General features: G+C 55.4%; 1 protein-coding gene across 25 annotated transcripts in view; it reads right to left on the reverse strand.

Moving 5' to 3' along the window:
* CACNA1C (calcium voltage-gated channel subunit alpha1 C) overlaps positions 1–16,770 on the reverse strand; it is a 391,155-nt gene that overhangs the window by 23,888 nt on the left and 350,497 nt on the right. For 5 of the 25 annotated variants that reach the window (XM_027540909.1, XM_027540907.1, XM_027540913.1 and 2 more), the window contains 3 exons: positions 11,498–11,581; positions 10,968–11,051; positions 127–159 (listed from right to left, as the gene is read on the reverse strand). In XM_027540909.1, the coding sequence (XP_027396710.1) occupies positions 127–159; positions 10,968–11,051; positions 11,498–11,581 (201 nt within the window). The remainder of the gene's footprint in view (positions 1–126; positions 160–10,967; positions 11,052–11,497; positions 11,582–16,770) is intronic. The other 20 variants (XM_027540915.1, XM_027540931.1, XM_027540921.1 and 17 more) reach the window with 9 other exon arrangements.

Raw genomic sequence — 16,770 nt, forward strand, 5'->3', positions numbered from 1 at the left:
CATGGCAGACACAGGTGGGTGACATGCATCGGGGCCGGGCTCCGAGACGCCGGGGGTTGGGGGAGGCAGTGGGGACGTTAGGGGGGTCACAGAAGCTGAGAGCGTGGTCTGGAGGCTCGGTCTTACCATAAAGGGAGAGCATTGGGTATGTTCAGCTGGCTTTAAAGAAAGGCAGACAGAGATAAGCTGTAATGAGTCTCCCACGAAGAGGCCCGCGTTCCAGGTCTCGGTGACACAGGAGCAACCCAGTGGCAGCAGAGGGCAGGAGGGCCAGGCGCGGGGGCCCAGGTCTGGCAGGCGCGGGGCATGTCCACCACCAGCTGCCACCCAGCCAGGCTCTTGGGTGTTCTGCCCAGAACCATCTCTGGTGGCAGACTGACTAATTCACTCGTTATCACTGAGGTCTTCTGGATTTTGAAGGTGGATTCACTGTGTCCTGAGACAGCCTGCAGGGGCTGGCACTGCACACGCTTACCCGGCACTGCCAGCTGAAGCTGAAAGGTCTTGCTTGTGCCCCTGGTGGCTTTTGGCCCACAGGTATTTGAGCAAAGGAGCCTGGGGTGGTGACCCTCCAGGTTCCAGGGAGGACCGAGGTTTGGGTACCCGCCATGTGGCAGGGCCAGCCTTCGAGCTGAGGTTCCTGGTCCCTGGGTGTGGACTGTGGCCACAGGCATGAGATAAAGTGTGGACCTGGTTTTTAAATTTGAAAGCCCTGCACACAATTGAGGACATTAGTGTTAATGGCCTGGGAAGCTGTCCTCACAGGCCTGACCACGGGCACGTTAGGGGGCAGGGGACTGGCTGCAGGGGAGCATTCCCGGCAGCCCAGAGCTGCGCCCGGGGAGGCACCCTGCCCTTTGGCCCCTGGACGGTCCTGCCCCCAGAGCCGCCGACTCCACCTTCACTCCACCTCCGCAGCCGCCCTCCACTGTCAGAGCGTTGCTCCTGTGCTTTGTTCTCAAGGTACAAACAAGGACAATGTACAATAGGGCTTCTGAAGGGCGGAATTGTGCACGACCAGACATTTGCTCGCAGGCTGAAAATTCTTCTCGGGTGATAGATTTCTCAGCAAGTTCCTTTTTTCCCAAAGCAAGTTGGGAGGTGTCCTTTTTGTGGACTGGTGGGGCCCCAGGATGAGGGACAGGAGGAGGAGGGAAGAGAGAGGATGCCGCGCTGGTCACTTATGGACCACGGCCGAGAGCTGTCCCTGCTCCCCGAGGGGCCTGGCTGCCAGGCCCACCCATGTGCCTGCAGGGGGGCGGGTGTCTAGGACGTGGCCAGCAGGCCGGGACGGAACACGCAGACACAGACACACATGCACACACATGCACGCAGGAAGCTTCCGCTTGGTCAGGGACCTGTGCCCCGCATGAACACCTAGGAGCTCCGTGTTTCAGGGGTTCTGTGGGCGAGGGGCACAAGGTCTCCATATACACTCAGGGCTGGGGCTCTGGCCACTGCTTCCATCTGGGATGCACCCTGAAAACCACCAGAACTGCCCGTACTCCTAACATCCCTGAGCAGAGGCTTGAAGTCTTCTGGTCAACCCCAGCCTGCATGGGACCAGAAGGGCTGACTCAGAGGGCCCACTTGGGTGACTTGGCCCAGCCCAATGAGCCTTGGCGACGACAGAATTAAAACTACTTATTTTACTTCTTAAACATTCAGCATTCTTCCTTTGGGATATTAGTTTTTTTAATGTTATTTTTTTAAGCATAACTTTTTGTTGTTTTTTCTGCCTGTGCTGCCCAGAACGTGGGACCTTAGTTTCCTGGCCAGGGATCAGATCCATGTCCCCTGCAGGACTCTGGGGGCTGAACTGGGGAGCCCCGTTTGTGCTGGCAGTCATTCAGGGAGCGGCTGGAGCCTCAGGAGCTGCGCTGCTGTTCATCTGCAGCCTGCCGGCCCGGCGTGTGCTGGCACCTGCAGAATTCAGACTACACGGTGCTGATTACAAGATCACCAGGATTGTTTTATCTTCCTTGGGAGGAACAGTCATTCAAGCAGACAACCAACAAGAGGAGCTCGAACAAAGTCAGTTTGTCAGGAGCACTCACAACAACACAAAGTCCCATACGTGGGTGGTGTGGGGTGGGGCAGACAGACAAACAGAGACAGAGAGACAGACAGAGATGGACACAGTGAGCCTGACAGGTGGAGAAGAAACAGACTCAAGGAAACGAATAAGCAGAAGCAGGAAGTGACATGAGAGAGTGAGGGCTTTGGGGGCGTGGTCAGTGCTTTGGGGCCAGAGATTGGCTCCCTCACTTGCTCCACGAGCTTAGGGAATAGTTGAGGTCCCTCCGCTGTGGATGGTCTCTGGCTGAGCCAGCTGCTGGGGACGGGCATCACCCGCTGACTGGAGGGCTGGCCGTGTGGCCGAACAGGGCTCTGCCCTGCCTGCTGCCTTCTGTCCAGTCCTCTGATTTAGGGCAAAGGAGGGGCGTTGAAGGGCATCCTTGGTGGCACTAGTGATAAGGCATCCACCTGCCAACGCAGGAGACGTAAGAGATGCGGGTTTGATCTCTAGGTCGGGAAGATCCCCTGGAGGAAGAAATGGCTACCCACTCCAGTATTCCTGCCTGGAGAACCCCATGGACAGTGGAGCCCGGCAGGCTATAGTCCACGGGGTCGCAGAGTCAGACACGACTGAAGCAACAGACCACGCACGCACAGGGGGTTGTATGTGGAAAGAAAAACTAAGAATGGGGCAGGAGAGGAAAGGAAATGAGATGGGGAACACATGTACACCCATGGCTGATTCACGTCAATGTATGGCAAAAACCACTCCAATGTAAAGTAGCCTCCAATTAAAATAAATTGATTTAAAAAAAAGAAAGGAAATTAGAAGATGACAGAAAGGGAAAGGGTCTTGGTCAGAAGGCTCAGAGCGAGCGGGTCCCCTTTGGGTCCTGGTTGTCGGGACGCTGGACAGCTAATATGGCTAGGCTGAGAACCCCCTCCAGGGGCCTCTTGGCTCAGCCCTGAGGGAAGGATCTTCCTCCAGGCTTTGGCTTTGGGACACTCTCTGCCCCTACCCTCGGAGAAGGCAATGGCACCCCACTCCAGTACTCCTGCCTGGAAAATCCCATGGACAGAGGAGCCTGGTAGGCTGCAGTCCATGGGGTCACTAGAGTCGGACACGACTGAGCGACTTCACTTTCACTTTTCACTTTCATACATTGGAGAAGGAAATGGCAACCCACTCCAGTGTTCTTGCCCCGAGAATCCCAGGGATGGCGGAGCCTGGTGGGCTCCCATCTATGGGGCTGCACAGAGTCAGACACAACTGAAGCGAGTTAGCAGCAGCAGCAGCAGCAGCAGTAGCTGCCCCCAACCTGGAGCCCTCATCAATTTGCTGCCCAGCACATGGACCTCATTCTGCAGGCGGAGCCTAGGCTCAGGAAGAGGCTCCCCACGTCCAACTGGACTGTGGCCTGTTGGGGGCCCGCTCACGGCTGGTGAGCAGGGCTCTGCTCAACCTCTCGGGGCCAGCTTCACTTACAAGCGGAAGAGAAAGTGCCCTTCGGGACAGGGGGAGGCCAAGGTCCACCTTCTCACTAGGGGTCGTGCTCCTGAAGGCCTTACGTCCACGCCCAAAGCGCTTCTCTAGGTCTAGCCTCACCTCCGTTCTTTTAAAGGCAGTGTTACTTCCTGGCAGGCAGCTTCCTGAGTCAATACTGCCCTCTGTGACCAGTGTTTTGGGAACAAGGTGCCTTGGTGGCTTGTTGGGGGCACTGGGTGGGGGTGGTGCTTAGGAGGGGAGGGGCTCGAAGGGGTTCCAGGAGCGGGGGTGGGGGCGGCACAGGAAGGTGGCAAGGATCATGGCTTCCCCCTCGGCTTGGCCCGAGACCACCAGTCTGATTTACTCGACCTCAGAAGCAACCCAGGCCAGGCGGACCACTGCCATCTGGATACTGACGTCTGTTCTGGCCCCTCAGCCGTGGTGGGGGCAGAGAAGCTGGGCAGGAGCCAGGCGTGGGCTGCGGGTTGGGTGGTGGGAGGGAGGCTCTGACTCAGCCTGAGGGGGTGGGCGTGCAGCAGACGCTCTGACTCAGGACGTGGCCAAAGTGGGAGCCAGTGAGGGCAGTCGTTGGAAGCCAGGCCCGTGGGTCTGTGGTTAAAAGACCGCTGGTTCCAGGAGCCAGGTGGGCAGCACCCACCTGGGGCCCCAGCATGCATGCTGGAAGCTCTGAGCCGAGTCCTGTCCCTTCTGTGTCCTCTCCGCCCACTTTCTCTTCCTGTCCAGCAGGCAGTGTGTGTGTGGGGGGGTGCTCCACACTTCCTGTGCCCTTTGGTCTCCAAGCCCCACTGGCCCACAGTCCGGGCATCCAAGCATCCCCACGTGAGTGTTCTGACTCCATGGCCCCCAATCTCCACACGTGGACCTGCCAGGAGGTGTCCAGCCCCCAGGTGAGTTGTTGCTCTCGGTCACATGGCTTCCTTGTGCCCAACTAGGGACACCTGTGTTCCTGACGAAGGACCTGGGCCTCCCAACACTTCCTGTCAGCAGGGGAGGGAGGTTGCGGGTGGGGGGCGGGCGGTTGGCTGAATCCCTGGAAGCTTCCACGGATTTCCTCTTGGAATAAGAATTCCAGACTTGAGGGACAGAGGAGAGGGGGCTTCCTCAGGGACACGAGGAGGAGGAGGAGGTGCCGTGTCAGGAGGGGCTAGGCAGCTGGGCCACAGACATGGACAGCCGGGGCCCGGGGCCTCCTCTGGTCACATCGTGGGATCCAAGGCATCTCCCAGAGCAAGGGGGTTGTTCTGAGCCAGAGGCCTCATGCCTGGATGGCTGTGTCCCCCTTCCAAATGGTGGAGCGGCTTCATCCTTGGTTCCTGTGCACAGCAAACAGGTCCCTAGACCATGGACACCTCTTCCTAAAGGTGCCAAAATCTCCCCTTTGTGCTCAGGGGAAGCCCCAAATCTGGTGCTCTCCCTGACCCCCCGCCCTGCTCGTCCTGCCCAGGGACCCACAAGGGCATCGCCTCACTTCTTTCGGCTCTTTGTTGTTGTTGCTCAATCACTCAGTCGTGTCCGACTCTGTGACCCCATGGACTGCAGCACGCCAGGCTTCCCTGTCCTTCACCATCTCCCAGAGCCTGCTCAAACTCATGTCCATCGAGTTGATGCCATCCAATCATCTCATCCTCTGTCGTCTCCTTTTCCTCCTGCCTTCAATCTTTCCCAGCATCAGTGTCTTTTCCAATGAGTTGGCTCTTTGCATCAGGTGGTCAAAGTATTGGAGCTTCAGCGTCAGTCCTTCCAATGAATATTCAGGGTTGATTTCATTTAGGATTGACTAGTTTGATCTTGTGTCCAAGGGGCTCTCAAGAGTTTTCTCCAGCACCACAATTCGAAAGCATTAATGCTTCAGCGTTCAGTCTTCTTTAGGGTCCAATCTCACATCCACTCATCACTACTGGAAAAACCATAGCTTTGACTATATATACCTTTGTCCATAGAGTGATGTCTCTGCTTTTTAATACTCTTTTTAATACACTGCTACTTGGATGAAAAGCTATGACAAACCAAGGTTACCAAGGTTGAGTTACCAAGGTTTGTTATAGCTTTTCGTCCAAGTAGCAGTGTATTTTCTTTCAATTTTTAGGTCTTTTCTTTGTTTAGATTCACCTCTTCACTACAGCTCATCTTCCGAGAACAGCACCTGCCTTCTCCGCTCCCCACTTTCTGATCCCTTCACTTGGTACTTCTCATCTTTTGCATACCATGAGACTTCCTGGCTTTCTGTGCCTGATCGTCCCCTGGCCCTAGGATGCTGGCTCTTGAGGACGGGTTTCTGTTTGGTCCACAACGGATCCCAGGTGCCCGGCACGCAGAAGGCAATGATGGTTCCTAGGAAGCCCACCTCCCTAGGGGGCACCAGAGCCTGCAGAGGTGGGAGGACGGAGCTGTTGAAGAGAAGGGGGTGAATCTGAACCTGGGGAATATCTAGAGGGATGAAGACAGCAATTGGTGATTTCAGGAAAGACAGTCAAAGATGAGGAGTTACAGGTGAGGAGCCTCCAGAAATCCTAAGGCTGGAATAGAACGTTCATCCCAGAAGGGAGGTCTGGTGAAGAAAGAAGGACTAGAAAACTCAAGGTGGGGGGCGGAGCTGGAGCAGTACCCAGCAAAGTCCTGGTGCCGAGCCCTTAGGGAGCGCCAGGCCCCAAGCTGCCGGTGGCAGGAGGCAGACCTGCAGTAGAGGGCCCTGCGTGGGGATGAAGTGCTGCTACTCCTGTAACTGGACCCCATGATCCTGGCTGCTGTCCAGGTGCAGGGCCGTGTCCCTGCTATGGGCTAGGCCTGTCTGGCTTGAGTTACAGGCAGTGGTCAGTGAGCTTGCCTTGATCCCGCCACACCCGTCAACCAAGAGTCCAGTGTCTCTGGGAACAAGTGCTGTGAGTCTGTGATTGGCAGGTGTGTCGGCAGGGAGCTTGGAAAGAATGTCCTTGGCTTGGTGCCACGTTCTCTCCCCTTCAACAGCGCTCTACAGTGTATGCCAGGCTTCTACATGAATGCTCTTAGCTGAGCTTCAATACGGGGCAGTAATATCACGCTTCCCAGACCGTGGAGGAGCAGCGTTAAGACTCCAGCACTTGGTCTGACCCGCGTCCAGCCCTCTCCTCTGGCCCCTTGCCTGGGGTGACAAGGTGCACCTCCTAACTGCGTGTGTGGGAGGAAAAGGAAACAGTGGGGGTTGCATGGAGGGTCTCCAGCCCCCGCTTTGCTCTCCATTATAGGCACTGCCCCCATTCTATCTCCAGACCACCCTTCCCATGACTTCTGACAGACTCCTCCATCTATGGAGTGAGGTGTATCTCCACGTGGGTGAAGAAGCCTGGGAGGAGCTGAGTGGCTTCCGGCCAGAAGGGACACTGGCCTGTAACTTCTTGGTTTTGAAAATAAAAAACCTCCTGTGGTTCTTTAGGATATAAACCATGGAACATATGGGCTGAGCCAATCCTGGCCAGCAGGAGGCCATGCACGAGAGGGGGATGTGGGATTCGCGTGTTAACAAAGGGCACTGCGGACTGGACAGACAGCAGCGCTAGCCCCAGGTGTGGGGAGCCAGCCACCCTGGGAGGCCTGGGCTCCAGTTGAGGGGCGGGAAAGGCACTGACAGGCTGCACCCTCACCTGTGCTCAGCCTCACCTGTGCCCCAGTCTCGCCTGGCGCCCTCAGCTGTACCCCACCCTCACCTGTGTCACACCTTTACTTATGCCCCGCCCTCACCTATGCCATACCCTCACCTGTGCCCCGGCCAATGGGGATTATCATCCTTGGCTGTTAGGCTCATGGGGGAGGGACTCCAGAGCTGGAGGCCATGACGAATTGTAAATGGAAACCGTTGTACAGATGGAGGTTCTGCGTGTGATGCCACTCGCCAGTCCTGGGGTCCTGCACCACCCCAACCCCAACAGCCAATTTTTGGGGTAGAAATTTTATATTCTAGAGATTTTTCCTTTGTCTTTACTTTTTGTTTAAAAACAGCAGTCAGTTCAGTCACTTAGTCATGTCTGACTCTTTGTGACCCCATGGACTGCAGCATGCCAGGCTTCCCTGTCCTTCACCATTTCCCTGAGTTTCCTCAAACTCATGTCCATCGAGTCGGTGGTGCCATCCAACCATCTCATCCTCTGTTGTCCCCTTTTCCTCATGCCTTCAATCTTTCCCAGCACCAGAGTCTTTTCCAATGAGTCAGTTCTTTACATCAGGTGGCCAAAGTATTGGAGCTTCAGTTTTAGCATCAGTGCGTCCAATAAATATTCAGGACTGATTTCCTTTAGGATTGACTGGTTTGATTTCCTTCCTGTCCAACGACTCTCAAGATTCTTCTTCAGCACCCCAGTTCAAAAGCATCAATTCTTCCACGCTCAGCCTTTTTTATGGTCCAACTTTCACATCCATATGTGACTACCAGAAAAACCACAGCTTTGACTAGACAGATCTTTGTTGGTAAAGTAGTCTCTGCTTTTTAATATGCTGTCTAGGTTTGTCATAGCTTTTCTTCCAAGGAGCAAGCATCTTTTAATTTCATGGCTGCAGTCACCATCTGCAGTGATTTTGGAGAAAATAAAGTCTCTCACTGCTTCCATTGTTTCCCCATCTATTTGCCATGAAGTGATGGGACCAGATGCCATGATCTTAGTTTTTTGAATGTTGGAATTTTAAGCCAGATTTTTCACTCTCATCTTTCACTTTGATCAAGAGGCTTTTTAGTTCTTCTTTGCTTTCTACCATAAAGGTGGTGTCATCTGCATATCTGAGGTTATTGATATTTCTCCTGGCAATCTTGATTCCAGCTTGTGCTTCATCCAGCCTGGCATTTCACCTGATGTACTCTGATATAAGTTAAATAAACAAGATAACAATATGCAGCCTTGACATACTCCTTTCCCAATTTGGAACCAGTCCATTGTTCCACGTTCAGTTCTAACTGCTGCTCTTGACCTGCATACAGATTTCTCAGGAGGCAGGTAAGGTGGTCTGGTATTCCCATCTCTTTAAGAATGTTCCACAGTGTGTTGTGATCCACACAGTCAAAGGCTTTGGTGTAGTCAATGAAGCAGAAGTAGATGTTTTTCTGGAACTCTCTTGCTTTTTCTATGGTCCAACGGATGTTGGCAATTTGATCTCTGGTTCCCCTGCCTTTTCTAAATCCAGCTTGAACATTTGGAAATTCTCAGTTCATGTACTGTTGAAGCCTCACTTGGAGAATTTTGAGCATTACTTTGCTAGCGTGTGAGATGAGTGCAACTGTGTGGTAGTTTGAGCATTCTTTGGCATTGGAATGAAAACTCACCTTTTCCAGTCTTGTGGCCACTGCTGAGTTTTCCAAGTTTGCTGGCATATCAAGTGCAGGACTTTAACAGCATCATCTTTTAGGATTTGAAATAGTTCAGCTGGAATTACATGACTTCCACTAGCTTTGTTTGTAGTGATGCTTCCTAAGGACCACTGACTTTGCACTCCAGGCTGCTGGCTATAGGTAAGGATCACACCATCATGGTTATCTGGGTCATGAAGATCTTTTTTGTATAGTTCTTCTGTGTATTCTTATCACCTCTTCTTAATATCTTCAGTTTCTGTTAGGTTCATACCATTTCTGTCCTTTACTGTGTCCATCTTTGCATGAAATGCTCCCTTGGTAGCTCTAATTTTCTTGAACAGATCTCTAGTCTTTCCCATTCTATTGTTTTCTTCTAGTTCTTTGCATTGATCTCTTAGGAAGGCTTTCTTTTCTCTCCTTACTAGTTTTTGGAATTCTGCACTCAGATGGATCTCTCTCTCCTTTCCTCCTTTGCCTTTCCTTTTTGTGCGTGTAAATGCATGTGCACAGAAAGAAACCAGCAGGCTGAGTGATGACGTGGGCCTGGCCACCATGGCCTCCTGGCCTGACCCCAGAAGACCCTGGGACTGGGTGCGTCTTGTGCACAGGGGCCTGTCTGCTGTTACCTTCCTGCCCTTGGTTCCTGCACAGACCCCCACAGAGATCCCTCCTCCAGAAGCAGGCCCACCCTGATCTTCCCTGGTCTCCCCCAAGAGGGCCCCTTGGTCTGAGCACAGGGCCCTGGTCAGGGATATGCACGTGCAGGTATCCGAGAGCCCCTGGGGTACAACCTGGGGCCACATGGAGGTGCAGGGAGTGGTGCGAGGGAGAAGAGGCCTAGGTTGGGGGGAGCTCAGTTTCTTTGTGCTCCAATGATTTACTGGATAAGGTCAAGGAAGTGTGTGTGCACGGGAGTTTACACACACACACACACACACACACACACGCACGCACATCACAAGACAAAGACGACCCAGGGGATCCCTGAGACAGAGAGGCAACCAAATCTGGGCAGTGGGTCAAGCACGGAGGGGTGCGGTTGACAGCAGGACGTAATGGCCTCCTCCCAGCATCCACCCCCAGGAAGGGGCAGACAGGCTTCTGACGGGGAATCAGGACAAGAAGTAATGTCAGTTCAATGACTGGCAGCCAGCTTTGGGGTGGAGGGGCGGGTAAGGACTGGGGTAGAGGGGCTGACGGTCATGGGGGGTTTCTGACACCTTAGATCAGAACCCTTCAGCATCTGCTCTGAGCTGTTACTCAACGGTTCAGTGCATCAACATTTGTGCAAACATTATCAAGTCTCTTAACCAATGAAAAACCATGACAAGGAACTAAACCACACATGTTAAAGACCAGCCACAAGAGGGCTTGCCTACAGATAGAGAGAGAAGGTTGAGCATGCCGGGGACAGACGAGCGTGTGCAGGGGTTGAAGACTGTCTAGGAGGGGCAGCTCCCAGGAGCAGGTGCAGGAGGCCCTGGAGCCAGGCTGGGGTGCGGGCCAGGGAGAGCCAGGCAGGGGCAAGGCTGGTCCTTAGGGCAGGCTCATGTGGGGCCAGGTGCTCCACAGTAAGCAGAAGGGTGGGGGGTGGGGGGGAGGAGCCCTCTCCAGAGAAGAGGGATACAAGTGTTCTCCCAGTAAAGGGCCCTTCCAGAGTGAATACAGGGCGGGGTGCGCTGAGAGGGCTGGCCAAGTGGGAGCCTCTGCCCGCCCAGGATCCTCAGGAGAGGCTTTTCCCGGATGCTGGAGCAGGAAGGGGCTGGGTCCCCGCCCCGGCAGCTGCCCAGGGGTTGTAAACAGCCCTCCATCGCCTTACTCTGGGGTCCCGGGGCTGCGTCCTCCTAGACAGTGTGCATCATGCCAGGCTGATTGTAAAGAGGAGAGGAAAGGATGCAGGAATCAGGACTCAGAAGGAGAGGAGGGCCTAACTCGTTCCAAATGTTAAAAAAAGAGAATAAAGAAATCTCAAAATAAAGCAACAGGAAAAAAATCCTTTAAACCAATTTAAACAAACAAATGAGAATAATGGAGTGGAAATGAGCTGGGAGGAGGAGAGGAGGCGAAGGAGAGCGATGGGGGCGAGCGTGAGGCAGGCACGGCGTCACAGGGCGGGACGCCGGTACTTACGTTTACCTCGGTGATGGCTATATCAACAATGCTACCCACAACAATCAAGGCGTCAAATGTGTTCCATGCATCACAGAAATAGTGCTGCATGGGCAGAGGAGCCGAGGGAGGGAGGGAGAGAAAAACCAGCGACAAAGGAAACAAAACAAAAGGAAGAGGAAAATGAAAACAAAACAAAAAAAAGCATGAAAGGAAGGAGAGAAGAGAAAAAAATGAGAAAAGAAAGAGGTTATGTGGGCATACTGGACCCCTTACCACTCCACAGTTCTGGAGGTGCACGCCTGCACCCGTTGCTCACGGAGCCTGACAAAAGTGGGTTAGTCGGGGGCCGGGCGGGCGTCCGGGAGGAGCGGGAGCCTTTGCCCGGCCTGGCGGAGTGGGGATAGTGGGGGGGGCTCATGTCCCCCAGGACGGCGGCAGGTGCGAGAGAAAGCATGACTGGAGCGGGTAAAACAGGAAACCAAAAAATAAACCGAAGGAGGTGAAGAGAGAGTGGGGCACGGAGGCGTCCTGGGCAGAGTCATACTCACATTCGTCTCACTGAGAATGACGTCAATTACGCTGCCAATTACGATCAGGAAGTCAAAGACATTCCAGGGGTCACTAAAGTAGCCCTACACGGGGCGGCAGGACGGGAGTGAAAAGGAAGGTTAGACAGACAGGCATAGAGCCCGCGGGGCCGCCCGGCGCTGCTGGAGTCCGAGCCCAGGAGGGGCGGCCGGCCCACCCCCCCACCTGCCTTCCCGGGTGCCCCTCCTCAGACCCGGCCCCTGGCCACCCTTCCTGTGTCCCCAGCACCTCCCAGGCCTCCGACTCTTTTGTCCGAGGGCTGCCTGCTGGGATGGAGGTGACACGGGGCAGGGCCCTTGAGGCGTGATCTGGGAATCACAAGCAGCATTGGTGTGGTCCAGGTGGGTGGCCAGGCCCTTGGGCTCAGTGGTGACTCAGGTGGAGCTCACGATGACGAGGGGACCACGTCATCAGAGCAGCATCTACAACCAGGTCACCCTCATGCCAGCCCCAGACGGGCATTAGCCCTGGATTTGCCTCTGTCCAGAGGCTTTCTTCACTTCAAGGGGATGGAGGCTGGGTCAGGCCCAAAGCCTGGAAATGTGTGTGTGGGGCCTGGACTGCGTCTCCGAAGCCCCGTCTCCAGCATCATCACTGTGACCAGCATCCTGCTGAGACGCCCTGAGAGAACAGGGCTCTCACAGCCTTTCCTGCAGGCAGGGTGGGGGCCTGGGACAGAGGCCTCTCGGGAGGAGCACACGGGCCGTCATGCCTGGTGCCTGGCAGGCAGCAGGGTGCTGAACCAAACCCCTTGTCCTGCACATGTGGATTTTGCCTGTTTTACACTGTATTTGGGGAAGGGAACAGATGCATGTTTTTGAAACATTTCTGGAAGCATGTGGATGACTGACTGTCTCCATTTCCATGAGGAGTCCTGGGTAGGCAGACTCTCTGCAAAGACAGGACGGGTCCTCTCAGAGTGGAGGAGTCAGGGAGTGGTGCTCTGGGACACATGGATGCACACTCGCGGTTCAGGATCCCGGGAGCTGGGCAGTCGCTCTCCCGGGGGGTGGAGTGGGGAGGGTCAGCACCAGGGGAATGTGTCTACTTTAAGAGAGGACATCTGCCCCTTTGGTCCTTCCAGGGAAGCCCCCGCCTCTAAGCGTCTCCCAGGCCCCTCTCCCCAGCCCTCCTGGGGGTGGCCAACTCTCCCTTTGTGTTCCTGACTCTTAGGAGTCAGGCGTCTTCTGTTCGCCCATTTCTCCCGGCTCCATCCTGCTTCCTGACCCCTCACTTCCCAGCTGTGCCCCCTTTCAGCTGGATCACAAGACATGCTGTCCAGGCCATTACTCTTAGTGCGGAGGTCAGGTCACAGGGACAGGGCCTTCTCAGTTCCCAAGCATGTCTGCCCATGTAAGCAGAAATGCCACCACAAAGCCTCTGGACAACCGGCAGGGAGCAGAGGTTGGCCTAGGGCATGGGGAAGTGAGGGTCACTTGGAACCCTGGCCATCTTGTCAGCCTCCTTGAGTGTTTCTCTGAATATCACAGGGCCCCTGGGGCAGAAAGAGACTTGTTCTCCCATTTGAGCTGTGGGCAGGAAAGAACCAACCCCTCCTGGGTGCTCACATGGCATTTCAGGCACATGGGGAGTGCCGGTTTTGAGGGCACAGAGTGAGGACCTCAAACGAATGACAAATGTGCATGTGTTCAACATCACTTTTGGAAAACGCTGGGGAGCTACCTCCAGCAGGGAGAATGGTTTCAGGAGGAAGGGGTAGGGGGTTCAGGCAGAGAGAGGATGGGAGCAGGAACCAGAGAAGAGTCCAGGACGTCCCGCATCCAGCCTAGAAAACCCGGCGACAGAGCGTTATTGGGGCCAAGGGGAGGAGGAGAGAGGGCGACGGGAGTCTTGTTCGCAGGGAAGGCTGGAGTCTCCGGTTCACCAGAGGGACCTGGAACAGACGGGTGGGTCACCTGGGTCCGCAGTGCGGCTGAGGGGAGAGACAAGGGAGGAAGGCAGGCAGAAGCGGTGGACAGGAGGTTAACAAAGGGCGAGCACGGGGCCGGAGCCAGGCCCTGGGACCCTGCAACCCGCCCCCACGACACCATCGCCTGTCACCCCTGCTCTCTGGTCGCACAGTGACCAGGCTGCCCCCCACTCCTGCCCTCCTTGGAGGCTCCCTCTGCTCATGCCCTGCCCTCGCCCTCTGCAGGCTGTGCTGCTGGGGCCTTCGGTTGACCTATCTGACCTGTGGGTCCAGGGCCTCCACTGGCCGCGGAGCCCACCAGTTCCCGCCCAGAGGAGGTTTACATACAGCCCGAGTAGGGGGGTGGCAGGGTCCCTTTAAGATGCCAGCTCCCCCCAACCCATCCACCCCCTTTCTATCAATCTTCCAAGCTGGACCATGGACACGGTTTGATTCAGCTGTCAGCCCCTTCTCCACCCCCTTCCACACCCACCCCAGAAACAGCTGACACCCTCCAGGAGGTCAGTGGTTGCCAGGACACACCTGCCAATCCCCAGGTGGATGGGACCTGTTTGCTGGAAATCTCGGGTGACACAGGTTTGTGGGGTGATGGAGGAAGCAGACTGGGAAAATACCACAGACTTTCAGGAAGTCTGGCTGACTGGAGCCAGGTCACACACCCGTTCTCTCCTTGGTGGAAGTCAGGGTCAGGAAAAGGGTTTTCGGGCTCTCCCTGACCTGGTGAACCAAACCTCTCAAGGTCTAGCTCCTCAGAGCCAGGCAGGGCTGGTCATCGGGGGAATAGCGCTTTGGGCTGGAAGCCTTCTCTAAGCCTGCAGGGTGAGTGGACCCCCAGCCTTGGGAGGCCTTGGCTGTGTCCCTGGGGTTGACGGGCCAGGAACTATCCCTTCTCCTGAGTGTGCCAACCCTCTGCTCACTGGCTTATGGACCAAACCAGCCCTGGCTTCAGCCCATCGTTTCTGGGAAGGAGAGACTGCCGCCCCAGCATCCCATGATGCACTGCACCTGTGTGAGAATTCGGACTTCTCTCTCGGATCATCTGTGCCCCGATTCACTCCATGCCTGGAGCTGTTCCAAGCTGAAGGAGGCGGTGTAGTGTGTGAGCCCTGGAGGCAGGGTGTCTGGGTTCGAGTCCTCCCTCTGCCACTTCCCGGCTGGGTGACCCTGAGCAGATGACCGCACCTCTCTGTACCGAGGTTTCCCCACCTATGACGACCTTCTGGTGATAGTGGGGGCGACGTGGGACACAGGTGAGCCCTGCACCTGCAGGAGGCCCGGTGCGTCCAGTGACTGTCAGGTTCGCTGGAGCTAGTCTGCCCCTCCCAGGGAGGTCTGATGTACAGGGTCAGTTGTGGGGGTGGGGCTGGGCAGTGGGGAAGGCAGAGCCCAGGACCGTGGGAGGAGGAGAGGGAAGGTGGGCTACAGAACCCCAAGCACCTTCAGGGGATCTCATCTTGAATCCTAGTGAGGACTGAGGAGGCAGGATCTAAAATGCAGGGGGAGACAATGTGTGCCTGACCAGGGAAGGAGGTCCAGCCGAGTCAGAGCCTAGCTGGACTGAGCCTGGGAGGCAGTGCCCCTAGTCCCAGAAACTCTGTCTTTCCTGGGCTCCAGGTCATGGGTCTGGGAGATGGGGGGTGGGCGCAGCCAGCAGTGGAGTGTCACACTGGGAACCGCTGCCTCGCAGAGATAATGTCAACTGTATGCGACATCACGATGTCCTCAAACATCACGGTGATCGGGGACTGCCGGAGTGGGGCGGCCTGGCTGGCACACAGCTGCTCCCCCTCCTGCCTCCCACCTCCCTGACAGCTCTACCCTGTGATCTGCCCTTCAAGAGGCTGGCACCTCCCAGCTCAAATAGCATGGGATGGAGGTGGGGCAGCAGGAGGCAGGGGAGACCCAAGGTGGGTGGTGGTGACCCTCCAAGTTATTCGAGGAATGCACACTTTGGACATCTGCTCCAGTTTTTCTTTGGAGTTAAGCTTTCCTCCCCAGCAAAGTTTCAAAGGCCTTCACTCACTCATCTCACCGACATGTGATGAGTGCTCTGGGCACCTGGAGGTGAGCTCGGTGTGGGCAGAGCACAAGCACCCACGGCCTCCCCTGGTGGCATGGGATGGGATGGGAACCAGCTGGGTTCCTTTGGAGTCTTGGGAGAGTCTTCCCCTGCCCTGTTGGCACCTGAGTTCACAGCAGGTCTCCACTGCAGAACCACCCAGGATGAAGGTTTGAGGGGACCTGCCTGAATCTGGAGCTTTCCAGGTGGTGCTAGTGGTAAAGAATCCACCTGCCAATGCAGGAGTTGCAAGAGACTCAGGTTTGATCCCTGGACTGGGAAGACCCCTGGAGGAGAGTATGGCAACCCACTTTAGTATTCAAGCTTGGAAAATTTCACAGACAGAGGAGCCTGGTGGGTTACCGTCTGTGGGGTCACAAAGACTCAGACACAACTGAAGTGACTTGGCACACACGCATTCCTAGCTATTGGATATTTTTCAGTGCTTATCATCAAGAGTATCTTAAAAGTTCTTTTCTGTCTTTGCTGATAAATTTCCATTCATAAGAGGACACTCCAGCTACTCAATGAACTTCAGATCCTTCTAACCAAAGCCTTTTCATGCTGACCAGTTCAGTCCTGCAGAGTCTCAAAGGGCCCAGGGGCCACTGGGAATGTCCAGGGCAGTTCTCCTGCTCGAGGGAGAAATCCCCTGGCCACTAGGTGTTCAGGACACGCCTGTCACCTGTCCTACTCTTCAGACAGACAGAGAAGAGGTCTACTTGAATTGACTTAATTTCTCAAAGTGGTAAGCAGAACAGATGGAAATGAAGACCAGAAACATCAGTTACCACGAAGACACGGAAAGAACAAGGCCAGACTACAAACTGAACCACTGACCAACCAACCACAGAGACCAAGCGACGGAGAAGGAAGCCCAGCAGGCCAGCCTCAGACACCCGCTGTCAGGGCTGACGTCCACCCCCGCATCCCTGTTTTCTGACCGCCCTTCCTCAGCTGACGCTCACGGGTGCAGACACGCAACACAGACATGCAGCCACGTTAGGAGCCCTGGTTGTCGGGTGGAGCCAGCTCAGTATTTCCACCAGAGCTGCAGACACTTTCTGGCTTGGTTTTCTGCCTGGAAATGTTGGCGATGCTTCTGGAATCTGTTCCTTAATGAGGGATTCTCAGGTGGCGCAGTGGTAAAGAAACCGCCTGCCAATGCAGGAGACGCAGATTCGATCCCTGAGTTCGGAAAACCCCCTGGAGAAGGAAATGGCAACCCACTCTAGTATTCCTGC

Source organism: Bos indicus x Bos taurus, chromosome 5 (assembly GCF_003369695.1).
Source record: "Bos indicus x Bos taurus breed Angus x Brahman F1 hybrid chromosome 5, Bos_hybrid_MaternalHap_v2.0, whole genome shotgun sequence".
Lineage (NCBI taxonomy): Eukaryota > Metazoa > Chordata > Mammalia > Artiodactyla > Bovidae > Bos > Bos indicus x Bos taurus.